The 26,955-nt window shown below is 43.8% G+C and overlaps 3 protein-coding genes across 5 annotated transcripts in view; 2 read left to right on the forward strand and 1 right to left on the reverse strand.

Moving 5' to 3' along the window:
* LOC117385787 (cytochrome P450 7B1-like) overlaps nucleotides 1-16,040 on the forward strand; it is a 36,816-nt gene extending 20,776 nt beyond the window's left edge. The window contains exons 3-8 of the mRNA XM_033983114.2: nucleotides 5,151-5,429; nucleotides 10,842-11,008; nucleotides 12,053-12,212; nucleotides 12,431-12,637; nucleotides 14,812-14,984; nucleotides 15,466-16,040. Coding sequence (XP_033839005.1) covers nucleotides 5,151-5,429; nucleotides 10,842-11,008; nucleotides 12,053-12,212; nucleotides 12,431-12,637; nucleotides 14,812-14,984; nucleotides 15,466-15,792 — 1,313 coding nt within the window. The 3' untranslated portion in view covers nucleotides 15,793-16,040. The remainder of the gene's footprint in view (nucleotides 1-5,150; nucleotides 5,430-10,841; nucleotides 11,009-12,052; nucleotides 12,213-12,430; nucleotides 12,638-14,811; nucleotides 14,985-15,465) is intronic.
* Nucleotides 1-26,955, reverse strand: part of ubtfl (upstream binding transcription factor, like) — a 191,654-nt gene that overhangs the window by 133,829 nt on the left and 30,870 nt on the right. The window lies entirely within an intron of this gene.
* On the forward strand, nucleotides 18,959-26,358 carry si:ch1073-184j22.1 (adipolin). 2 transcript variants are annotated; one of them, XM_055228794.1, is made up of 8 exons: nucleotides 18,959-19,521; nucleotides 19,870-19,974; nucleotides 20,217-20,325; nucleotides 23,476-23,600; nucleotides 23,838-23,934; nucleotides 24,551-24,632; nucleotides 25,451-25,529; nucleotides 26,074-26,358. In XM_055228794.1, exons 1-8 carry the CDS (start codon nucleotides 19,378-19,380, stop codon nucleotides 26,170-26,172), a joined length of 840 nt encoding a protein of 279 aa, XP_055084769.1. In that variant the 5' UTR covers nucleotides 18,959-19,377; the 3' UTR covers nucleotides 26,173-26,358. The 2 variants fall into 2 exon arrangements, with proteins under 2 accessions (XP_055084769.1, XP_055084770.1); XM_055228795.1 differs by lacking the exon at nucleotides 19,870-19,974 and having other exon boundaries at nucleotides 18,965-19,521; nucleotides 26,074-26,352.

Below are 26,955 nucleotides of genomic sequence, written 5' to 3' on the forward strand. Positions count from 1 at the left end.
AAATTCAGGGGGGTATCCGTCGGGACCGGGGGCTTTGTTGTTGGGCATCTGAAGGAGGGCTTTATGGAGATCTTGCAGTGATAATGGTGCATCTAAGAATTCAGCCATATCGGAGGGTAATTGTGGTAGGTTTATGTTTTGGAAAAATGATTTAATTGCTGTTGGATTGGATTCTGTTTCTGATGAATATAAGTTCTTGTAGAACATACGGAATGTGTTATTAATTTCTTGTGGATCATGAGTGATTTGATTTTCAAAGGTCTGTATTGATGGAATTATTGATTTGTCTTTTTTTCTTTGAAGTAAGTTTGCAAGATATTTACCAGATATATTATGTTTTTCAATAAGTTCATATTGGAGTTGTTGCATAATAAAGTTGTTTTTTTCCTGTAAAATTTTGTCTAGTTGTAGTTGTGTGTTTCTCAATTCAGGTATATTTCCGTTTTCTGTCAATGTTATTATCTTTTGATGTAATTGTTGTTCTAATTCTATTTGTTTTTTCTTTTTGTAGGTTGAATATGAAATAATTTTCCCTCTTAAATATGCTTTACCGGTTTCCCAGAGTGTTATTGCAGTGGTCTCCGGGGAGTCATTCAGTTCCATGAAGGATGCCCACTCCCTCTCTACCATCGTATTGAATGCTGGGTCTTTGAGTAGTGAAAGATTGAAGCGCCATCTCAAGGAAGGTTTGGTGTAGTAATGAAATTGTAGTGTTAGACTGACTGGTGCATGGTCACTAATTGAGATAGGATGAATTGTGGTTTCTTTTATATTAGACAAGAGAATATTGCTTATGAGGATATAGTCAATTCTTGAGGAAGAATGATGTACCGCAGAAGAGTGTGTGTATTGTCTTTTGTGTGGGTGTGACAATCTCCAACTATCGCCAAGTCCAAAGTCTGTCATGTATTGTTTTATTGTGTCTGTGGAATGCCAGTGTCTATTATGTCCTGCGATGTGTGAGCGGTCAAGGTTTGAATGTTTTTTTTTGTAACCCAGTGTAATCTTTCAGCTGACAGTAGACAGCTGACATCTTTTCTAAGATTTTCGAAATAAAAGGAAGCTTTGATATGGGTCTGAAATTTCCCATGTCAGCAGCATCAAGACCAGGTTTTTTAAGAAGAGGCTGCACTACTGCACGCTTAAACTCCTAAGTACCGCCCCTTTGAATAGGCTACAATTGACTATATTGAGCACATGCTGAGAAACAATAGGAAAAACCTCTTTAAACAATCGAGGTGGAATTGGATCATGTGGGGACCCAGAAGGCTTTAAGCTATCAACAGTTTCTCTTAACCCTTGTATTATGTTGATAAAAAATTACATTGTTTATGTTGCAGGTCATGTTGACTCGTACAGTGTAAATCCATGCAAAACAGTAAAAAAAAAAACTGGTTAAACCAATCACATCTTTATTTTAGACTATATGAACATTTAGAAAAGAGACAAACAATAACTTTTTAATTTCAACAGAACTATTTAAGAACAATTTAAAGTGTTCCCTTTTCACACTTTTTTTTTGTCATTCGACTTGCTCCATTTTCAATGTTCAACATTTTCCATGTTCTCCACATGATGGACAGAATGTAATTGTGTGCTCTCTGCAGATGTAATTCTTGCATTTCACACAACAGGCACTTGTTTTACTGTCATCTTGGGAGGGACAGACATGGCATCTTTTCCGTTTCTTTACACCTGTAAAAAAATCCAATGGATCATTTGCAGATTGGTTGAGTGACGTGAGCTTGACTTTTTCAATGACAGCTGCAGCTGCTGGGGTTTTGGGTGGCCTGGATCGACTCTGCATCCTTGGGGTGACAAGTACTTTGCCGAGTTGTTCCAGGAAAAGCCGATGTCGAAACAATTTTCCGGCATTCCATTGTTGGTTGATTTCAGTCCACAGGACATAGGCATTGTACGTAGACACGTCCACAATGTTGAAGAAAATCACCAAGAGCCAACGAGCAGTCTTGTGCTGGCAGCTGTATGTTGCTGTGACTTTGTCCAGATTATCAACTCCCCCTTTGGTGGAGTTGTAGTCCATGATCATTGGTGGCTTCCTGTCTTCTCTTGCGCTCAGAGATGGATCAGTGTGCATTGTGCTCATTACAAGAACATTCTTGTTTCTCTTTAGGCAGTATGAAACAACTGTTGCTTTCTCACTGAAAGCAAATATTGAGGAATGCAGAGGTCTGCCCTGCACCTTCAGAATTTCCTTGGGAAGTTCTGGCTTGTTTCTTCTGACTGTTCCCAACATAGTCAGTTTCCTCTTCTGAAGTTCATCGCCAAGGCGGTAGGATGTAAAGAAGTTGTCACATGTGATGTTGTGACCTTGCAGCCCTTCACTCATCTCCAGCACGACACGCATCCCCTGGTTCTTCTCAGGTGCTTCTTCAGGTAGCTTTCCTGTGTACATGTGCATATTCCATGCATAGCTAGATATTGCATCACAGGCTACCCATAATTTGATGCCATACTTTGCGGGCTTGTTAGGCGTGTACTGCCAAAAAGGACAGCGCCCCCTGAATGGAACAAGGTGCTCATCAATGGTAACACGGGGACCAGGATTGTACATCAAAGGCAGAATTTTGACCCATTTATCCCAGACATCTCAGATCGCAGCTAATTTGTCTCTTTCACGTCGACGAGCTCTGGTATCGCGGTTGTCAAATCGAATCACACGAGATATCATGTGGAATGTCTCGAGAGACATTGCGGCCCGAAAGATTGGCCTTCCATTTTCTTCATTCCACAGACTTGCAGTTGCTTCTCCTTTTGACCTGTACACTCCAGCTAATACCAGAATTCCAATGTAAGCATGCAAGTCAGTCTGATCCAGTGGCTTCCATTTCTCTTAAAATACACGCCTCCCCTCAAAATTGGTCATGTCCAGTATTATCTTCTCTATTGGTGGAGATATGAAGAGCTGAAATGCTGATTGAATATCATCAACTCATGTGACAGCAAACCTTGTGGGACCGGGAGTCATTTTGATGACATTGAAAGATGACCATCTACCTCGACTTTGGTGGGGTGACCATATTGACCATTTTATCTTACCATCTTTAGATGCCCATGTATCCTCTGTGGATGATGATTGCTGCATTCCTTGGTCTTCATCTGATGGAGAGACAATGGCAGACTCGTCCTCTGAATACTCCTCATCAGAGGAAAATTGACCATCTGGATCATCAATAACTTTGTCCTCGGTCTCTGAAAGATCCTCTGCCTCTGAAATCTCTTCCTCTGCATCACCATCCCAGTTCAATATCTGTGCCAAAGTTTCTTGAACTGTAAAACTTCTGGAGCTCGTTTTTGGTGTGTTTGCCAAGAAATGAAATGAGAACAGAGACAGTGAGTGACAAGGACAAGGGCGAGAAAGTTCCACCTCTACTTGCACCTTTGTCTCAGGGCAAACTAAACAAAGTACATCAAAGAAGAGATCATCAAAAATATGTTTATTTTGGATCTGAACAGCTATTTACCCACATTACAGTGTCTGGGTCCAAATGACCAAACTCTGCACATACATTGTACTACACATCAAAGCATCCAAATTTTACACACGAGTTCATGACCCAAGATGAGAAAAAGTCACAAAAATGTAGAAAGAAAAAGAATGGATAACCAGTACTTTGGTCAAAACAAAAACAGAAACGGGTCAAATTGACTCGTAACATAATACAAGGGTTAAAGTTGACAAAGTAACACATTCAAAGAGATCAAAAACATCAGAAGGCATGACAAGAGCAGGGGGATTATACAGAGGAGGACTAATAAAAGCTCTGGTGTTATGAACTTTACAGACAAAGAAGTTAAGGAAACTGTCACACATTTCATCAGTGGGCTCAACACAGACCGGCTGTGGAGCATTAAGTACACAGTTTACAGTTTTAAACAAAGCACGAGGGTTGTTACAGTTGGACACAATGATATCTGAAAAATGCTTTGTTTTAGCAGATTTCACTATTCTCTGATAAGACCGCTAACTGTTTATAAGTAACTGAAATGACACTTCCAACTTATCCATGCATTTGTCTCCAGTAGGTTAGACTACTGTAATGTCCTGCTCACTGGTCTCTCCAAACGAGCCTTAACACAGCTGCAGTACATCCAGAACACTGCTGCTCAGGTCCTGACTAGAACCAGGAAGTATGAGCACATAAGTCCTGTGCTCAGGTCTCCTGTAGCTCAAAGAATAGACTTTAAAGCAGCTCTGCTTGTGAACAAGTCTCTACATGGACCAGCACCAAAGAACATCTCCCACATGTTAGAGCCACATGAACCATCTCACACTCTGAGGACTTCAGGGACCGGCCTCCTGCTGGTGCCCAGAGTCAGGACTAAACATGGAGAATCAGCGTTTCAGTTTTATGCAGCTAAAACCTGGAACATTCTTCCTGAAGATGTGAGACAAGCCTCTACTTTGACAATGTTTAAATCCAGGCTCAAAACAGTTCTGTTTAGCTGTGCATGTGACTGAAAGGTTTTTATTCTGCACTCTTCTGTTTTAATGTTAATTTTATTATGTTTTTATTTGTGTGATTTTAATGTTCTTCTTATTCTGTAAAGCACTTTGAATTACTTTGTGTACGAATTGTGCTGTAGAAATAAACTTGCCTTGCCTATTTGATAATTATTGCCATTTAAATAATTGATACTTTGCAGCTGAAATCATCAACGTTCCCTGGGGTTGTGATGCTAATTGTTGGCACTGCTCTGTCTGACATTCTGCTAGACTTTAATCTGAGCTTTATTTTAACACATTTCTGACCATCAAGAGCTGACTTAGCTGGAACTACAACAGGTCAGCTGCTTTATGTTAAACAAGTCCCTCTCAAATAATATTATAGTCACAAGCTAACTAGCATTAGCCAACAGTTTTGCAGTTAGTCTTTTTTATTGAAAATCAAACTCTTAAACAGGACCATCAACACTTTGGATTGATCACAGGCTCCTGAAAATGTGCTGTTTAAATCCATTTTGTACTGAGTATATTGAGTGTCTCCATGGTAACTGCTGAACATTCAACCATAGAGATAAAAGTAGAACACCCCCAGCATGATGTCATTGTAAAGCGTCAGTAGGTGTGATATAAAAGTCCTTGTTCTTGGGCATAATCACTGCTGTTGTTTTGTGTTTTGTTCCAGGCCGATACGTGACTTTCATCCTGAACCCTCTGCACTTCCCCAGCATCATCAAACATGGCCGACAGCTGGACCTTCACGAGTTCACCAACATCGTGGCTCCGTACACCTTTGGATACTCTCCCGCGAACCCAGAGCACTTCCCTGGGCTGAGAGAGCAGATCGAAAAGTCTTTCCAGCTACTGCAGGGCTCACACCTGTCGCCTCTGTCTGATAACATGATGAGGAACCTGCTGCTGGTCTTCAGAGAGGACTACCTGAGCTGTGGAGGCCAGAGCACAGGTCAGAGAATCGGTCCTTTGCCACGGATGTCATGCACATTCCTTGGGGGGTGTGATGGTAACTGTAGGCACTGCTCTGTCTGAAGCTTTGTTGCTCAACTAAAGCCCACCCCACACTACAGGATAATTTGCCTTCCAATTTTCTCCTCCTCTAACTTTGGAGAACGTGTCCCAACTTTGTGTCTTCATTTGCAATTTTAAACCAGCTGCGCTCCTCATGCGTTTTCTGTCAGTGCGAGTCTGAGCTGTTCTGTCACATTGTAACCAGCAAGCATCACCATACCAACAGCCAATAAAAAAGCATCAGGGGCAGAGGGGGTGATGGATACAGAGTGTTACGGCCCTGGGCCTTAAGCTTGTTTTGTTGTTTGTATTTATGTATTTTGTTTACTGTGTGTGTTGTCCCCAAGTCTCCTCTTCCCCTTAAACCTGGCTGCTGGATCCCTGGGCCATGATTGTTAGTTAGTTAGTTTATTCAGACACACACAGAAAATAAATAAAACATTGTCACAGTCACATACACATATCGCTCAGTCACTACCCCCGGTAGTGACTGAGCGAAAAAGATACACAACAAAGGCATATACTGGCCACTCCAGGCCAGTAGCCACGAGCAGGGGCCCCCAATCTCCTTAAATGGGGAGGGAGGCGGCTGGAGGTGAGCGAGGCTGAAAACGGTCGTCCAATCATAGCCCAGGTATCCAGCAGCCAGGTTTAAGGGGAAGAGGAGACTTGGGAACAAAACACACAGTAAACAAAATACATAAATACAAACAACAATACGAACTTAAGGCCCAGGGCCGTAACACAGAGGTGCAAAATACAAACTCGGGAAATGGCAAAAATATTAGGTGACATCATTCATCTCTCGTTAAGTTGTTAAACTGCAGCATTCTCATTCATATTATCCATTAGAGTTTGTTTTCATTTATTCAAATTCATGCAGCCCTGTTCAGGGTGAAGCTACTTCCTGTGTCATTTATCTCTAGCCTTTTGTGCATTAAAATAATTCATCTGAACTATTTCACCACATTTCACAAATAATAATGACATACTTTTGACTATCTAAAGTAATACAGTGCTCTGGTCTTTGGACTACTCCTTGTCTCAAAGTGAGTCATTTTGATGTAGACAGTAAGGAGCTGATGTGCGCTAGTTTTGTTAGCTTGTTTATTTTAGCTTGTGGTGTGCGGTCTCTCCACTGCAGTCTTTGTGCTGCAGTGGAGAGATCTTATCTGATTCTCCTCATAACTGCGGTGTGTGCTTTTTGTCACACATTTAAAAATCATCTAAGGCTGAAAAGTCTTAGTGGTGAGGTTTAGACTTTCATCTGAGCTTCATTATAACACAATCTGACCATAAAGAACTGACTCAGCTGGAACTACAACAGTTGAGCTGATTTGTGTTGTTAAAAAGTCCCTCTCAAATAACATTACAGTCACAAGCTAGCTAGCTCAGTTAGTCACTCTCACCTTTTTGTTGAAAATCAAACTTCTAAACAGGACCAAGAACGCACGTCTTGATCACAGGCTCTGGTTGTGGATTAGGCAGAGGCTCGGGAATTGTTCTATTGATCTTTATTGTACAGTCGGGTTAAAGGCAGCGTACAGCAAAATTCAAAGCAGAGACAGCAAAGAAAGAATGACATAATTGTTCCTGTGCAATGCAGAGAACAGTGTTGTACGGGGCTGTTACTCATTGGAATAGGTTACCCTCCGCTATTTAAAGTGAACGATATCAGATGTTTTAAATTGTGTCTGGAACCTTGTCTGGTTAGCGAGGTGTAATTTCATGTATTTTAAAGAATAATAATAATAGTCCAATTCTGGACTTGTAATTGTGTGTAAATTTGATTGTATTTTTAAATTATGGACCCCAGGAAGACTCATTGTCATGGTAGATGGGAGTTCGTCGAGCTCATCGAGGCTAGAGCAGTTATAGGCGCCAATGTGGAGCCGAGGTCCATATTTGGAATTCCGACCACGAGCATCATAGCAACCAAAGAGCCAATCTGGAGTGAGGCTGTAACGTCCCTTCTCGCCTGCACCACTGTTTTTTTATTTTTACATCGTTATGCATGTTCTTGGTAGTGTGTACCCAAGTATCCCAAACTTGTGACACTTTGTTGCACTTCCAAAACACATGTGCAAGCCCCACATTATACTCCCTACATTGTCTCCAACATGGTTAATCCACAGATAGTGATGCTTTTTTAATTTTTGGTGTGATGAAAACTCTGATTATGTTCTTCCAGCAGAAGATTCTTCAATTTGTTGAATTAGTTGAGGTTATCGGATTTTGACAAATTTTATACCAGTTATCGTCACTTATTTCTTCTTTAATTTCTTTTGCCCATTTATCCCTAACATATAACAATGTACTTTTCCTGTTGACTCCTAAACCTTTATACCATTTAGATATCATTTTTGCACTCTTGTTCTTATACACATCCCAAAGTATCACAGTGATTATATTTAATTCACTCAGGAGGTCTGGTCTGATCACTTTTTGATAATAGTCTCTCACTTGAAGGTACATATAGAATTCCTGATGTTCTAAATCAAATCTGTGCTTTATATTTTGGAAGCTCACCAACTCCTCTTCCTTAATGAATGTTCCTATAATGTTCCAGCCTTTATTTGCCTGCTCTTTAAATTTGGTATTCATAATTCCTGGTTTAAATTTGTGTCATATGTTAGCCAACTTAAAAGTTTAATTTCTTTCTCCATTTTGAATCTTCTTACAATTTTGAACCAGATGTCCAGTGCGAATTTGGTTATGAAATCTAACTTGGTTTCATTTTCTTTAAACAATATTTCGTTGCAATCATAGCTTGTACATGGCACCCATTATTCAACTCAATTTGTTTCAGAGTCACAACGACCAATTCAATTCAATTAATTTTATTTTTGTAACGCCCAAAACCACAACAACAGTTGTCTCGAAGGGCGTTCATGTTTTGATTGATGGGGGAAACCGGAGTACCCAGAGGAAACCCATCCAGGCACGGGGAGAAACATGCAAAACTCCACACAGAAAGGCCTGGGCAACCCGGGGATCAAACCAAACCTTCTTGCTGTGAGGCATGAGTGTTGCCACTCAGCCACCGTGCTGCCTACTCACAAAAACAAACAGGAAAATCAAACAACAGGAAAAATCAGACAAAACAAGAAAAATCGGCTAGGCGAGGAGGAGGGAGTGGGGCGCAGGAGGGCCAGGCCAGGAGGAGGAGAGCCAGGCGAGGAGGAGAGGGAGGCGGGTGGAAGAGGGCAAATCAAAGTTTTGAGCTGGGCTGTATAGAAATACTCTTCCAAATTTGGCAGGGCCAATCCACCCTCATTTTTTGGTAACTGAAGTGTTGAAAATTGAATTCTTGGTTTAGCTCCATTCCATATGAATCTTGTTTTTTGTTCCAGTCCACAAATTGATTAGCTGGTACTGACACTGACAGGGACTGAAAAAGATACAAAATTCAGGCAGGACATTCATCTTAAATATCTCGATTCTGGCGTGTAGATCTAACAATAAAGTTTCAGGATTCTGTTCAAAGTTCAAACTAATACAAGAAATCCATTTCAGAGCATGTTTGTATAGATCTAAACTACAGGGTTACAGGGTTTGAAAATGCCTCATGTTCTGATGGTGATGATTTTTTGAACTCAAGGAACCATTGCCCCAATGACGGTTAAACTGGTTAAAGATAAGCAGAAAGCGCCATGGAGGAATGATGACTCGGTCAGGGTATTTTTCTGACATTATTGGAAGTTGTAGTAACAACTCTCATGTCCTGTTTGCAACGGTAAACAGATTAACAAACCCCCCAGCTCCACTGCCGTTAGAACTAATTTCCACATCTAAGTGCAATGAGTTTGCAGTGTTCTTTAATGACAAGGTTCAGGGCATTAAAAATGACATAAATTCCTCGAAATGAACAACTCCTTTGATGTCTTCCAATCAGGTTTTAGACCCCACCACAGCACTGAGACTGATCTTATCAAGGTGACAAATGACATCCGCCTGAACACTGATGCAGGCAAAGTCTCAGTCTTGATCCTGTTAGATCTGAGTGCTGCCTTTGACACTGTGGATCATGGGATCCTCTTACAGAGACTAGGGGACTGGGAGGGCATCTCTGGTACGGCACTAAACTGGTTCAAGTCCTATCTAGAAAACAGGGAGTACTTTGTTGAAATTGGAAAATGTATATCAGATAAAATGTCCTTGACCTGTGGGGTGCCCCAGGGGTCAATCCTGGGACCCCTGTTGTTCAGTCTCTACATGCTGCTGTTAGGCTAGTTAATACGCAGCTATAATGTGTCGTACCACAACTATGCAGATGACACTCAGATCTATGTCTCACTGCAGCAGGTGAATATGAACCAGTGGATTCTCTCTGCCACTGCATCCAACAGATCAGTGTGTGGATGCAAAACAACTTTCTCCAAATAAACTCAGACAAGACTGAAGTCATCATCTTTGGCCCATAGAAACATAGAAAGTGTCAGCAGTCACCTCCAGTCTCTCTCTCTAAAACCTTCAAATCAGGTTAGAAATCTAGGGGTAATAATGGACTCAGACTTGAACTTTAACAGCCACATCAAATCAATAACATCTGCAGTGTTTTACCATCTAAAAACCACTGCAAAAATCAAAGGTTTACTGTCAAAACCAGACTTAGAGAGACTTATCCATACATTTGTCTCCAGTAGGTTAGACTACTGTAATGTCCTGCTCACTGGTCTCTCCAAACGAGCCTTAACACAGCTGCAGTACATCCAGAACACTGCTGCTCAGGTCCTGACTAGAACCAGGAAGTATGAGCACATAAGTCCTGTGCTCAGGTCTCTGCACTGGCTTCCTGTAGCTCAAAGAATAGACTTTAAAGCAGTTCTGCTTGTGAACAAGTCTCTCCATGGCCTAGGTCCAAAGTATATCTCCGACATGTTAGTGCCACATGAACCATCTCACACTCTGAGGACTTCAGGGACCGGCCTCCTGCTGGTGCCCAGAGTCAGGACTAAACATGGAGAATCAGTGTTTCAGTTTTATGCAGCTAAAACCTGGAACATTCTTCCTGAAGATGTGAGACAAGCCTCTACTTTGACAATGTTTAAATCCAGGCTCAAAACAGTTCTGTTTAGCTGTGCATACGACTGAAAGGTTTTTATTCTGCACTCTTCTGTTTTAATGTTAATTTTATGATGATTATTTGTGATTATTTATGTTTTGATTTGTGTGATTTTAATGTCTTTCTTATTCTGTAAAGCGCTTTGAATTACCTTGTGTACGAATTGTGCTGTACAAATAAACTTGCCTTGCCTTACAAGTTTTTATGTAGAATAACTCAGGAGGTTTTGTTGTTTTTTGGTTGTGTTGTTGTTTGTTGAAGAAGTGATGGTACTTGTGGTTTCAGAGTGGAAGATCTCACAGCTGTACGACTTCTGCCTCAGCATTGCGCTTGAGACCTCCTTCATGACGATGTATGGCCGCACGGCATTGGAGCAAAAACAACGCAACCTGGAGCAGATCAGGCAGGACTTCGTCTTTTTCGACAACAAGCTCCCACTGCTCATGGCTCAGGTCTGGACTTTAAATCCCACATATTCTGCAAACTGGACTTTTCAGAGCTTTTAACCATGTTATGATGTTTCCTCCTCGTTTAAGTTGCATTTGGAATGATTTGTGCGCATTTGGTCAATCTTTACTTATTTTTAAGGCGTCATATTGCCAATCTAGTCTACCCCTGTTTTCACTGTCCTCCACTTTCATTTGTTTCATTGTTGATACACTTAGGATTCAGCAGCGCTGTGTACTCATTTTGGTACAAATGAAAAAAGTGCGATGTGCAGGAGGGGCCAACAGCATGCACAGCGTTTCTGATGTACTATGTCACCCGGCTCACAGGGACAGTCTGCGTGGCCATTTTGGCTCAAATGTAATCTCTCTGGGAGTTGCACTAAACCTTAATTAAACCGTTACATTTAACATATTAACACAATTACATTTGTGGTAAAGGAGGTTCCTGGTTCTACTCGCAGGCCTTTCTGTGTGGAGTTTGCATGTTCTCCCTCTAGGTGGGTTTCCTTCGAGCCATCAACCGAAAACATGCACAATAGGTCCAGCTAAGGTCGTCCTGACCTCCAGCTAAGGTAGTCCTGACCTCCAGCTAAGGTAGTCCTGACCTCCAGCTAAGGTAGTCCTGACGAAGACTAGCTGAAGATCTGGAGATGGGTCCCAGTGCTCCTGAGCAGAGGCCCCAGTGGCATTAAAGGATGGGTCAAATGCAGAGAACACATTTCCCTACAGTGACAATAGAGTGCACCTTAGCACTGAGAGTGACACACAAACACGTCCCTTTGTAAACACAGAAGTGTCCTCCAGTGACATTTTCCCTATAAAGTGTTTAACATGTAGTCAGTGACATCCACCCACAGCTCCACTTCCTGATCCTAACAGCAGGGGGTGCACACACACAGCTACTAACTAAAATGAAAGTTAACTTTAATGCACCAGCAACAAAATAAGGCTCCTGTATCATGCTGGATTCTATTCTTTCTACATATTCTGCTGATGTCTCTGTGTCTCTGCAGTGTGCTCCCTTTTGACATCTCTGTCCCCCTGTAGGTGCCTCTGTGGCTCTTGGGAAACATTAAATCCGTGCGACAGAAACTTATCGATTGCTTCCTTCCGAACGTCATGTCCAAGTGGAGCAGCCCGTCGCCCTTCATCCAGCACCGCAGCTTCCTCTTCGAGCAGTATGACTTGAGCAGCCAAGACAGGGCCGGTACGGACCAGAGACTGAATTTAGTCCAGGTTTAGACTGGGTTTAGTCCTGGTTTAGACCTAGTTTAGTGTCTGTTTAGACCTACTTTAGTCCCTGTTTAAACCTAGTTCAGTCCTGGTTTAGACCTACTTTAATCCCTGTATAGACCTTGTTTAATCCTGTTCTTGCACTGGTTTAGTCCTCTTGGTGATGTACATTCTGTTTGGTCTCTGCTTCAGCTCAGCACTTCGCGATGCTCTGGGCGTCAGTGGGAAACACCAGCCCCGCCATGTTCTGGTGCGTGTACTACCTGCTACGCCACGAGGAGGCACTCCAGGCCGTTAGGTTGGAGCTACAGGAAGTGATGTCACAGGAAGAACTGGAGGTCAGGCCAGACTCAGACCAGGTCCTTACCCAAGAGCAGCTGGACAAACTTGTGGTTCTGGGTGAGGTCTAAAATGAGTTTTCAAACTTTTTAACCATGTTCTAGTTCTAGCCTCTGAAGTTATATTTAGAGTGATTCATGTTTGAGGAATAATTTTTCTCCTGTATTCAAGACGTCATCGCTCCAATCTACCTCCGTTTTCACCTTCACTGGTACATGGCCACTGTGACGTACGCACTTTCTTCTCCAGTTTTATTTTCTTAATTAGCTATAAGCATAAGATTCGGCAACATTGCGCAGTAGTGCTTCAGACATAGTGTGCAGCTATCTGTAAGACAGGCCAACAGCATGCAGCTCTTTTTTTTTTTTTTTGATGACATTTACGACTTTTATGAAGTCGCCTTACATGAATATTATGATTTGAAATATGTATAACATAATGATCCTCCACATCCCCACACCTCCTCTCCACATCTCCACACCTTCTCTCCATACCTCCTCTCCACATCTCCACACCTTCTCTCCATACCTCCTCTCCATATCTCCACATCTCCACACCTCCTCCCCATATCTCCACATCTTCTCTCCGCATCTCCACATCTCCTCTCCATATCTCCACATCTCCTCTACATCTCCACACCTCCTCTCCATATCTCCACATCTTCTCTCCACTCCTCCTCTCCACCTCTCCACCTCCTCCACATCTCCACACCTTCACAACTATATTGACTTTTTTTGGGGGAAGGGGGGGGGGTGTCAATATTTATCGCATGTATGTAAGAAATGGACTAAGTGAATGCAACGCCACTCACATCGTTCAGCTCCAAATGAAGCTCATCGAACAGTTCCAAGGGTGAATTTGAAGCTGACCAACCAAACAGCCAATCCAGAGCAAGGCTGTTGAAGGAAGGCGTGTCTTTTAGTACACCCTACTGGTCACTGAGCAGACTGCATAAATCGCGGTTTCGGAACGTCTTATTTGTTGTTGTCCTGTGCTGTGCAGGCCATGCTGCGCCACATTCTGTACATGTGCTTTTACAACTGGAAACTAACTCATGCATACTGAAGACCACAGCCGTCTCAAACAGTGTGGAATAAACCCCCATGGGGAAATGTGAGGAGATTTGTAGTAAGTGTGCATGTGCAGCAGAAGACAACAACAGCAGCACTAACTTTCAACACGAGTATCTAAAATCACTTACTTTCAGCTTCACGTTTCCAGGGATTAAATGCTAGTTAGAAATGCATTTAATCAAACATGAGCTGGTTTCAGGACATGAGGTGTAGGACACATCTGTGAAGAAATAAATAGCCCTTTTTTTACAGATAGGGTCAAATACAGTCCATTATATATACACACATTCTCCGGTTTCCCCCATCAACCAAAACATGAACGCCCTTCGAGACAACTGTTGTTGTGATTTTGGGCGATACAGAAATAAAATGAATTGAATTGAACATTAATAAACTATGTAGATCTAGGCTTTTCTTGACAACAATGACAATGACCTTAAGTTTGTGGAACAAAATGAAAACGTCTGCTTGTTAAAGCAGAATAAACCCTGCAGTCGTCTGATGCACAAGACGAATCATCTGTTCCTTGTATTTATTTCTCAGGGTTTACCTTCACACCCCTCAAGGATTACGATTATCAACTTTACATGTAACATATACCTCTGGGCGCATTCCTGGCTCCGTCGACTCTGGCTCCAATTTATTTTCTATTGAAAAACTGTCACCCCTCTCTCTGTAACTGCTGCTGTGAGGTCTGTAATTCTGATCTTAAAATGTTTAGCCTGCTCTACATGATTCTGGGTTTTTTATTTCATCATTTTGTCCCAAAATCAAGATATGAACATTAATAACAGACCAAGGTCGCTTACGCTAGCCTTTGCAACAGGTTTGATTGACTAAGCACCTGCACCGCTGGTTTGGCAGGGGGTGGGCACTTAGTAACGCTGTCAATCAAACTTGTTGCTTAAAACCTGGGAAGGGGCGTTAATTTCAACAGGCCTCACTCCTGACTGGCTCTTTGATTGCTATGATACCCGCTGTCGAAATTCACAATTATTCAAAGGGGGTCCAGATTAGTTGCTATAACTGCTAGTCTCGATGAGTTTCATTTGAAGATGAACACTGTAGGTGACGTCACACTCCCTCAGTCCACTTCTTTTTCCAGTTTGTGGTTCAGCCCTAGTTCAGCTGTGTTGACCTCTCCTCTGCTGCTGTGTCCAGAGAGCGTGGTCAGTGAGACCCTGCGCCTCAGCACCTTTTCCATGAACGTGCGAGTGGCTCAGGAGGACTTAAGCCTCAGCCTGGACTCAACCTGGTCCATCCGCAAAGGAGACATCGTCAGTATCTTCCCCCATAACACCCACATGGACCCTGAGATCTACCCAGACCCCATGGTGAGGAAAGGACCAGGACTGGAGCAGGACTGGACCAGGACTGGACCAGGTCTGGACCAGGACAACACTAAGACTGGACCAGGACTGGACCAGGACTGGACCAGGACTGGACCAGGACTGGACCAGAACTGAACCAGGACTAAACCAGGACTGAAGTAGGACTGAACCAGGACTGAACTAGGACTGGACCAGGACTGAACCAGGACTGGACCAGGACTGAACCAGGTCTGGACCAGGTCTGGACCAGGACTGAACCAGGTCTGGACCAGGTCTGGACCAGGACTGAACCAGGACTGGACCAGAGCAGGAACCAGGACTACATCAGGACTGAACCAGGACTAAGTAATGGCTGGACCAGGACTAAAGCAGGTCTACCAGGACCAAACCACGATTAAAGCAGGACTGGACAACAGTTAGCTTTGACACTGTGGGTGAATAATTGTCTTTTGATTGCACTCTGTGCGAATATTTAATGTTCCAGAGTTTCCACTTTGACCGTTACCTTGACAACGGGAAAGAGAAGACGAACTTCTACAAGAGTGGTCAGCGCGTCAAGTATTACCTGATGCCGTTTGGCTCTGGTGCCACCAAGTGCCCGGGCCGATACCTGGCGGTGCAGGAGATTAAACAGTTTGTGTGTTTGCTGCTGCTGTTGTTCGACGTAGAGCTGTGTGACCCCAAAACTGTGGTGCGCCCGAATCTCACCCGGGCCGGACTGGGCATCATGCAGCCCGCCCATGACGTGTACTTCAGGTACAGGCTGAGGCGCCCCCTACAGGTCAGCACAAGCACCAAACCAATACTTTGAATCACGAGCCTCCAACCAATCACACGAAGGTTTGTTTACTTTCATGCACAAATCACCATACCTGTACCTGAACCTGTTTATTATGCTTTAAAGTATCTTCTACTAAAACACAGTTAAGATCATTATCTTTTACAAAAAAATCAATTATCGTGACATTACACTAAGGAATTCCATAACTGTTACCTAGCAACCATATGGTACACGGGGCCTGGATTCCTCTAATGTACATAGTGATTAATATTTTACAAATAAAATATTTTTAAAACACATTATTTTGTTGAAATCATGTTTAAAGTATCAGACAATGTGTTTCTTGTGTAAACTGTGCGGAAATGGCATCACTATCCAACTCTTTAAAATAGAGTTCTTGCTTCCTATAATTTTCAACATATTTTTCAACTTTTCTTCACAAATTGCTTTGTGGTTAGTGCAAAACTATAATTTATATTTACACCAAAAATTAGGTCTTGGTTTTGTCCTGGTACAGTCCTAGTTCAGTCCTGGTCTAGTCTGGGTCTAGTTCTGCTTTAGTTCTAGTTTAGACCTGCTTTAGACATGGTTTAGTCCTGGTTTACTCTTGATTCAGTTCTGCTTTAGTCCTAGTTTAGTCTGGTTCTGTCCTGGTTCAGTCGTGGTCTAAGCCCATTCTAGTCCTATTTTAGACCTGGTTTAGTCCTGTTTTAGTTCTGGTTCAGTCCTGGCTTAGTCCTGGTTTAGGGCTAATTTAGTCCTGGTTCAGTCCTGGTTTAGTCCTGATTCAGTCCTGGTTTAGCCCTGGTTCAGTCCTGGTTTAGTCCTTGTTCAAGCCCTTTTTTAGTCCAGGTTAAGTCCTGGTTCAGTTCTGTTTTAGACCTGGTTTACTCCTGGTTCAGTCCTGGTTTAGTCCTCTTTCAGTCCTTCTTTAGTCTTGGTACAGTCCTGTTTCAGTCATGCCTTAGTCCTGGTATAGTCCTGGTTTAGACCTGATTCAGTCCTGGTTTCAGTCCTGTTTTAGTTCTTGTTTAGACATGGTTCAGTCCTGGTATAGGCGTAGCCCTGGTAAAGTACTGGTTCAGTCCTGGTCTAGTCCTAATCTAGTCCAGGTTTAGTCCTGCTTCAGCCCTGGCTCAACCCTGCTTTAGTCCTGGTATAGTGTTGGTTTAGACCTGGTTCAGTACTGCTTTAGTCCTGATTTAGACCTGGTTTAATCCTGGTTCAGTCCTGATTTAGTCCTGGTTTAGTTCTGGGTAGTACTTGTGTAGTCCTGGTTCAGTCCTGGTTTAGACCTTGTTTACTCCTGGTTTAGTCCTGGTTCAGTCCTGGTTCAGTCTTGGTTTAGAACTTGTTTAGTCCTGGTTCAGTCCTGATGCAGTTTTACATCATGTGGTTTGAGGAGGAAGCATGTGCAGCGCTCGATAAGTTTATCTCACATTTGAAATCAGAGAAAAATGTTACATCAGAACAAACCGTTAGACAGGAGCAGACAGGAGCATAGAGGAGCAGACGGGAGCAGACGGGAGTAGAGAAGAGCAGACAGGAGCAGACGGGAGTAGACAGGAGGAGACGGGAGTAGAGAAGAGCAGACAGGAGCAGACGGGAGCAGACAGGAGCTGACAAGAGAAGACAGGAGCAGACGGGAGCAGACGGGAGCAGACAGGAGCAGACGGGAGTTGACAGGAGCAGACGGGAGTAGAGAAGAGCAGACAGGAGCAGATGGGAGCAGACAGGAGGAGACGGGAGTAGAGAAGAGCAGACGGGAGCAGACAGGAGCTGACAAGAGAAGACAGGAGCAGACGGGAGCAGACAGGAGGAGACGGGAGTAGGCAAGAGCAGACGGGAGCAGACAGGAGGAGACGGGAGTAGGCAAGAGCAGACGGGAGCAGACAGGAGCTGACAAGAGAAGACAGGAGCAGACGGGAACAGACAGGAGCAGACGGGAGTAGGCAAGAGCAGACGGGAGTAGAGAAGAGCAGACAGGAACAGACGGGAGCAGAGAGGAGCAGTCTGTCCCATTTCATTGCATTATTAACATTATTATTATTAATGTTGTTTTTATTATTGTTAGACCTGTTTCCTCCAGGAAAAGGCCAATACACTGTTTCCAACATCGTTATTCAAATTGGTATCGACGATATTGGTCTCGGCCCCATTTTGAATATTTAAATGTAGCCTCTGTTGGATAATGAAACCCATTATAAACTCTGCAAAAACGTCTTATACATTAAAGTATGAGGGGATTAAAGCAGGACTAAACCAGGACTAGATCAGTGTTGTGTGCCGTAAGGTTACGTCAGTTTAATGATGTAATAGAAGTCTCACATATTACATCACTCTTAAGCCACGCCCACTGTGCTATTGACGCCGCCCTCTGCTGTAACCCAGCCCCCTGGTGTGTAGTGGGAGTGGATCTGTTTTCTTTTATTTGGATCTGTTCCACTTCACTCTTAAATCCTGCTTTAGTCCTGGTTTACACCTCATTTAGTGAAAGTGAAAGTGTTTTTGAAATGATACGCGATCTGAGTAAGACGTTTGACCACTATAAAACCGTCAGATTCGATGTTTCTGCTGGTTTGAATTTATTAAGAATGAGATCGATCTGAGCTCAATGCAAACCTAATTTACTCCTGCACCTGCACGCCTCCTCCACTCTCCTTCATCCTTGTCTTCTCTCTCCTCTCTCCTTGTGTCCTCCTTGTCTCCTCTTCCCATATCTCTTGTTTCCTATCCTCCTTCACGTCTCCTCTCTCTCCTCACTTCTTCTCCCCTCATTCAACTGACTCCTCATCTCCTCCCTCCGTGCTCCTCAACTGCTTGTCTCCTCTCCCCTTGTCTCCTCCTCCTCATTCCCTAGTCTCCTTGCTTCCTCTCCTCTGTCTTCACCTCTCCTCTCTCTCAGGCTCCAGTCTCCTCGTCTCCTCTGGGATTTGTCTCTCAACAAATATCTGATCATATCTGACTCCAAGACACACATGTCCACACACACGCGCACGAACATATCCAGGTTTTGCAGTATGCAGGAGGGAGGGTTCTGACTTGGAGCTAGAGGTGGGTCTAGGGGTGGGGCTAGGGAGAGACTGGGTGGGATTTGGGCTGCAGCGGGGCGAGGTTTCAGCTTCAGATGGGCGGGGCTTAGGCCACTCTCTGATACAAAAGTCGAGTGTACCGGTGGAAAAAGTGAGACTCACACGAACCTGTGCTTTCAGACAGACAGAGACATGGACTAGACCTGGTTTAGCGAAGGATCCAAAGACTAGTTATGCTGTAGGTTGATTTAGTCCTGGTTTAGTTCTGTCTTAGTCCTGGGGTAGGACTTAGCTTAGTCCTAGTTTAAACATGGTTTAGTTCAGATTCAGACCTTCTTTAGTCCTGGTTTAGTTCTTAGTTTAGTCCTTTTACAGACCTGGTTTAATCCTGGTATATTTCTTTGTTTAGTACTGATTTAGCCCTGGTTCAGATCTGGTTTGGTCCTGGTTTAGCCCTTGTTTAGTCCTGGTTTACTTTAGATTCAGACCTGACTTAGTCCCTGGTTATTACCGGTTCAGATCTGGTTTAGTCCTGGTTCAGACCTGGTTTAGTCCTGCTTCAAACCTAGTTCAGCCACCCAGTATGCGGTCACAGCGTACCCAGGGAAGTGCCAGTGTGGCTGGGGCCGTTCTGCTGGTTCTTCTGTTGGTTGTGGAGGCAGCGGCGTCTCCCAGCGACGAGCAGCTGGAGCCGGGGCCCGATCCGGACATGGGGGACGAGATCCTGGTGAGTGCCTTTCGGTTTGAACAAACTTCTGTATTAGGGAACAACAACTAGAAGATTTAGGGAGTAGGTCCTCAAAGATCTGTATGGAATGAAGACAATGAAAGAGGATATTAGTCAGAGGAGAGGAGCAGAGGATGGGGAGAGGAGCAGATGGGGAGAGGAGCAGAGGAGAGGGGAAGAGGAGCAGAGGAGGAAAAAGGCAGAGGAGGAGAGCAGAAGAGCAGAGGAGATGTGGAGATGAGAAGAGGGGGAGAGGAGCAGAGGAGGAAAGTTGAGGGTCAGAGGAGTAGAGCAGAAGGTCAGAGGAGCTGAGGAGAGGAGCAGAGGATTCATTGTGCTGTTCCTCAGTCCTCAGGTTCCAGACTTTCTCCTCGGGGCTCGTGGCTCATTTTCAGAAGAATCTCAAGCGAAGAAGCAAAACGCAGCAGCAAGAACCCGAAGAGAAGCTCCAAGGTCTGCTCCTCCTCTGCACCTCCTCTGGTGCCATGTCTTTCATGTCTGTCAGTCTGGGCTGCATCTCCTCCTCTGCTGCTCTCCATTCTCTGCATATTCTCCTTTTCCTCTTCTGCTCTTCCATTGTTCCTCCTCCTCCTCTGCTCCTTCTCTCGTCCTTCTCTCCTTGTCATCCTTCTCCTCTGGTGTCATGTCTCTTTGTGCACACAGTCTATCTGAGCAGATGTGTTTTCTGTTCATAGCATGGCCCCCCCGGCCCCCCAGGGCCCCCTGGACCTCAGGGCCCCCCCGGCCTCCCCGCCTCCCCTCTGCCTCCACTCCTCCTGCAGGAGCTCCGAGCACAGCTCCAAGGTGAGCTGTCCACATGGGCATTTGGCCTGGACATTCATCACATTCTGTCATCTGTGTAGTACAGGGATCAGTAGTATCTGTAGTATCTGTACTATCATTAGTATGTGTAGTATATGTAGTACAAGGATCTGCAGTATCTGGAGTATCAGTAGTATCTGTAGTATGTGTAGTTCTACGATCTGTAGTATCCGTAATACCTGTAGTATTAGTAGTATCTCTAGTAACTGTAGTACCAGTAGTATCCGGAGTATCTGTAGTATCTGTAGTAGCTGTAGTATCTGCAGTATCTACAGTATCAGTAGGATCAGTAGGATCTGTAGTATCTGTCCCAGTATTTTTTGTAGTACTATTATAATAACGATGATAGAGTAATCGGACCGAGCAGATTCCACACATTCTTCTGAACTCACAATAATCTCACAACAAGACCTGGTTTAGACCTGGTTCAGTTCTGGTTCAGTTCTGATTCAGTTCTGGTTCAGTTCTGGTTCAGTTCTGGGTTTGTCCTGGTTTAGTACTTGTAGGTAGAGACATGCACAAGTTCCGAGTGCATGCCATTCTTTGGAGCTCCCAATTTTTAATTATTTAATAGTGCCACAATGTGACGTTTCAGTTTCAAGCCCTTCTACAGACGTTCTTCTTTTTAGACCTGGTTCAGTTCTGGTTCAGTTCTGGGGTAGTCCTGGTTTAAACCTGCTTTAGATCTGATTCAGTTCTGGTTTAGTTCTGGTTCAGTTTTGGTTTAGTCCTGGTTTAGTCCTGGTTTAGTCCTGGTTTAGTCCTGGTTTAGTCCTGGTTCAGTTCTGGTTTAGTTCTGGTTTAGTCCTGGTTTAGTCCTGGTTCAGTCCTGGTTCAGTTCTGGTTCAGTTCTGGTTTAGTCCTTGTTTAGTCCTGATTCAGTACTGATTTAGTCCTGGTTTACTCCTGGTTCAGTTCTGGTTTAGTCCTGGTTTAGTCCTGGTTCAGTTCTGGTTTAGTTCTGGTTTAGTCCTGGTTCAGTTCTGGTTCAGTTCTGGTTTAGTCCTTGTTTAGTCCTGATTCAGTCCTGATTTAGTCCTGGTTTACTCCTGGTTCAGTTCTGGTTTAGTCCTGGTTCAGTCCTGGTTCAGTTCTGGTTTAGTCCTTGTTTAGTCCTGGTTCAGTCCTGATTTAGTCCTGGTTTAGTCTTGGTTCAGTCCTGATTCAGTCCTGGTTTAGTCCTGGTTTAGTCCTGGTTCAGTTCTGGGTGTGAGTGACGTCAGATTTTGCAGCAAACGGAAAAATGTGGCTCTAAAGAAAAGCTCCACTGTTTCTGCTCCAGGACCGGCTCCAGTCTGAGACTGGGTCTAGTCCTGGTCTGGTCCTGGTCTGGTCCTTGTCTGGTCCTGGTCTAATCCTGGTTTAATCCTGGACTAGACCAGCCCCTAAAATATTGTTCTATGAAAACCATGTTAATATTTTGATCACCGGAGCACTGTGATGGGAAAAATACTTTGAAAATGTGTTTAGTTAAAGAATATACCGTAGAATACCTGCTTTAAAATGTACTTTGTAATACATTCTTACACATGGCCCAATCAGCATACTGTATGCTGAATATTGACTCCCATTGAGGACTTTTACACTAAGTTGTACACAAACAGCTATATTTTTGTCACACTGATTTTTATACATTAATTTATGTCTCATTAGAGAAGGAAAATGAGAAAGTATTGCAAGAGCTGTGTGTCTTTTTCTCACTAAAACTACACCGTTCAAAGACAAAATCACGTGACCAAGTGCTGCTAAATATTCTTTCTATTTTATGAAAGCAACTGTACTCTAAATACCACCAAATGAAAGAGTACCGAACTGTACCGAAATATATAATACATATTTTCGGTACATGTGTTCAGTTACTTCCCAACACTGCCGGAGCATATTTACAGTAAAAGGCTTGTTTCAGAGGTGAGAAAAGTGCAGTGTCCAAACAGAACCTCTGACCCTGAGAAGGCACAGAGCCTGGTCGCTATGGTACAAACGCCAGTTGCTATGGCACAAACGCCAGTTGCTATGGCACAAACGTCAGTCGCTATGGCACAAATACCCATCACTATGGTACAAACGCCAGTCGCGATGGCACAAACACCCGTCGTTATAGCACAAACACCCATTGCTATGGATTAAACACCCGTCGTTATGGCACAAATACCCATTGCTATGATACAAACCCCAGTCGCAATGGTACAAACGCCAGTTGCTATGGTACAAACGTCAGTCGCTATGGCACAAACCCCCTTTGCTATGGCACAAACACCCGTCGCTATGGTACAAACGCTAGTCTCTAAACGTACACAGCACAGCAAATACCGCTAGCTTTCTGATCGGTTGTCTGGTGTGTCACAGACAGGAGAGCTGGTTTTGGGGGCCCAGAATTGGAACCTCTGTCTATTAATTTATATTAAATGGAGGGGGGCATATGTGAGCTTTCCTGCCCTGGGCCCCCAAAATTCTGTTGATGGGCCTGGTCATAGAGCTTTTTGATTGGCTGTCGGGTACACCGGGGAGCTGTGCAGGACATCTGTGTTGATTTGACGCTGGACCATAAAACAGGAAATAATTCTAACTAGAAAGTAGAAATAATTCTAGTGAAGGTGTGAAGGCATTTCTCTACTCAACAAAAGGTAAAAGGAGCTGTTAACTTGAAAACTACCACTGCATCACATCACAAAATGGAACAGAGCATTTTGAGCAGATGTGACAGATTAATAATAATAAAGGGTTACTCAAACATGTGTGACTGAAACAAAACAGAACTCCAGGTATGTTTTTGATTAAGTAACAACATTATAACACGTTTGGAAGCACACAATAGTCACGTTTGTGTCATATGGGACTTTTAAAAACACAGAGGAGCACCACCTGATGACATTACTGGGTGGAGCACAGAATTCTGAGCTCTGAAGGACTGATTCAATCTGTAGGAAAAGACAAATGAGAAAAAGTGTCAGAGCTGTTCCCTTTTTCACTATTCTAGTGGCCCCTCTCTACTCTCTATACTCTGAGGAGGCATGTCTTCACTTCTCTCTCCACTCTGTGATTGGCCCTTCTCTCCTCACCCTTCTCTATGATTGGTTAGGTCTGTTGGGGGAGGTTTGTCTTCACTTCTCTCTCTGCTCTATGAATGGCCAGGTATGGCGGAGGATGCGTGTCTTCACTGTGGTCCTCCTATGGTTTCGGTCTCGTTCCTAAGTCGTCTCCAGACCTCAGTTTCTGTGCCACGCCGAAGTCTGCTGGAGCTACAGCCCTTCATCCAGGTCTGAAAAAAAACAGTCAGTTTAATCCTGGTTTAGTCCTGGTTTAGTCCTGGTTTAGTCTGGGTTTAGTCCTTGTTTACTCCGGGTTTAATCCATATTTAGTCCTTACTTAGTACTGGTTCATTCCTGGTTTAGTCCTTGTTTACTCCTGGTTTACTCCTGATTAAGTCTTGGTTTAGTCCTGGTTTACTCCTGGTTTAGTCCTGATTTAATTCTGGTCCTCTGTTTCCTCCTCAGACCCACAGTAGCTCTCAACGCGGCCCCTCTCTGTCCTCGGGCCGCTTCACTGCTCCGGTCTCTGGGTTCTATCAGCTCACAGCCACCCTCTTGATAGGTGAGTACTGCAGTGGACAGGAGGGGGCACTCTCCTCTCTGACCCTGACTCTAATCCTGACCCATATCCTGCCAATGTCTTTAGACATATCTATACTGCTAGCCACCATGGTCCAAACAGGAAGTGAGCATGGGTGCGATTCAGCTCTATCAACTCTGGCTCCAACTCACTTTCTACTGAAAAAACGTAGCCCCTCACTCTGTAGCTGCTGCTGTCAGGCCTGTCATTCTGACATTAAAATGATGGTTTTAACCCTCTCTACCTGATTTTGGGGTTGTTATTTCACAATTTTATACAAAAATCAGTATAGAAATATTAACAACAGACCAATCAGGCACCTTCTTTCCCCATTGCCCTGGCTAGCTTTAGCAACAGATTTGATTGACAGTGTTGCTAAGGGAAGGGGCGTTGCTTTCAAGAGCCTCTCTCGTGATTAAATCTTTGGTTGCTATGATACTCATGGTCAGCTAAACATTTGCTGCTATAACTGTTAACCTCGATGAGCTTAATTTGGAGCCGAATGCTGTGGGTGGCGTCACACTCCCTTAGTCCAGTTTTTATACAGTCTTTGGTCTTGACCCCTGACCCCTGACCCCTGACCCTGATCTTTTTCCAGAGTCCGGAGACAGAGTCCAAGCCCGAGTCCGGGACCATGTTCGAGCTGCCATCTGCATCCAGTCCCTATGCCAGACCAATGTGTGAGTGCCCCCTGACCCCCTATGACCCCTGACCCTATGACCACCTGACCTGGTTTAGTCCTGGTTTAGTCTTAGTTTACTCTCCGTTTAGACTTAGTTTAGTCCTGGTTTAGTCTTAGTTTACTCTTCGTTTAGACTTAGTTTAGTCCTGGTCTAGTCCTTGTTTAGACCTGGTTTAGTCCTGGTTTACTTTTGGTTCAGACCTGGTTTAGTCCTGGTTTACTTTTGGTTCAGACCTGGTTTAGTCCTGGTTGAGTCCTGGTTTAGTCCTGCTTTGGTCCTGCTTTAGTCCTGGTTCAGACCTAACCCTCCGATGATCCCTGACCCCTGACCTTATCCTATAATGCTCTGAGCCAGGACTCTGTCATTGCCCGATTTGTCCCTTTTTAGTCTTTAGTTTACTCTTTTAAGTACAATTGTCCTGTGTTCTGTATCTGTAGTCACTTGTGTGCCTCCTGTATCTCCGCTTGTATTTATTCATGTCACTGTTTCTTAGTTTATTCGTAGAAACAAAAAGAACAATGGTATTTGAGCAGAATCATCAAAGTTGTTTTTTTTACTGAAGTCAAACTTTACTCAGCTCTGCTGAATATTAACAGTTTAAGTTCAAAAGTCAGTTTGATCCAACCAATCTCAAATAAGACGTTTGTTATGCACAGTTAATACAGCAGTGGCAAAGTATCTAGGCATGCTCAGTATGAAAAATGTACCAAATCGGGTAATGACAGACCCTCATGGGAGGCTGGAGGATAATCTGCCAAAAAGATTAAAATAAGTGTAAACCTGTCAGTTCATCTGTCCGTTCACCTGTTCATCAGGTCTGTGGCGGGGGTGATGGGTGTGGCCGCAACTGGAGGAACCTTCAGTATCCAGCTCACAGGAACACTCCACCTGCAGGTCAGTACACGCATTACACCCATAGACTGTATATATAAATGGACATAGCTAACCTGCTACCTGCCCAGTTCCAAATGGGAAATGAGCATGAGCACGTTTCCGGCACCATTGACTCTGGCTCCAATTCACTTTCATCAATACACATTAATAACAGACAAATTAGGTGCCTTCTTTCCCCAAGGTCGCTCCCCTAGAGTTGGCTACGGGTTTGATGACAGCGTAGCTAAGTGGCCGCTTCCTGCTAAAGCAGCGGTGCAACTGGGAAGGGGCATTACCTTCAGCAGCTTCGCCCCGGATTGGCTCTTTGGTTGCTATGATACTAACAGTCGGAATTCCTTGTATGCTACTCAGCTCCAAATTCACACCTATAAGTGCTGCTGATGAGCTTCATTTGACTGGAGCCGAACACTGTGACTGATGTCACACTCACTTAGTCCACTTCTTTATATAGTCTATGATTACACCTGAGGACACTTCATCTGTACGTATGTGTGGATGTGTCTTGCTCACCTGTTTGCACCTGTCTGCACCTGTCCTGTCGCAGGTGGGGGAGTATGTGTCTGTCTTCGTGGACAATGGCTCCGGCTCATCCCTCAGAGTCCTGCCTCAATCGATGTTCTCTGGGCTGCTGCTGGGAGTCTGATCTGAGCTTTTATTCTGAAGGTCCCAGGGACAGGAAGGACAAACGTGCACATTGGCCACTTTATTTTCCTGGTTTAGTCCTAGTTTAGTACCTGGTTTAGCCCTGGTTTAGTACTTGGTTTAGACCTGGTTTCATCTGGTGTCATTCTTGTGGTTTTGGATCATTATTTATTGTAAACGAGATGTGAATATTTCTGAATAAAGATTTGTCTTTAAACTGGACTCGGTTTGATTTAAAACCTTCAGCTTTGTTTTGGGGTATCAAATCTGGAACTTTCTTGCTGGAAGGAGAGAGTGCTAACTTCTCAGCCACCACCCTCTGTTCTCCCAGTCGCAAATCACAAATATAAACAACCAAATATCTGCTAACCTGTAGACCTTTCAGATGCCCTCCCTTTGAGCAAGTTGCCCTCCCTGTGCATCAGATGCCCTCCCTGTCTCTCCATGGGGTCTTTTTCTGTGTAAAAGATGCTAACCCTGTAGTTGAGACCTCTACAAACATGTTCTGAAATGTCCCTGTGCATCAGATTCCTGATGCACGGGGACCTTTCTGTGAGACCTTTCTGTGATGGCACTCAAACATTAATAAAATTTAAGTTGCCTGAGCAATAATATGAATTTAACAGCAAATATAAACTTTATTTGTATTTTTTTTTTGTGCACAGCAGCAAACTAACTAGCTCACTATGTCTCAAAGCTCAAAACAGTCACTTTTATTGAAATCGGAAAACATAAATAAACAACCTATTATAAATTGAAATAAAAAAAAACAAAACTTCCCAAT

Source organism: Periophthalmus magnuspinnatus, chromosome 17 (assembly GCF_009829125.3).
Source record: "Periophthalmus magnuspinnatus isolate fPerMag1 chromosome 17, fPerMag1.2.pri, whole genome shotgun sequence".
Taxonomy (NCBI): Eukaryota; Metazoa; Chordata; class Actinopteri; order Gobiiformes; family Gobiidae; genus Periophthalmus; species Periophthalmus magnuspinnatus.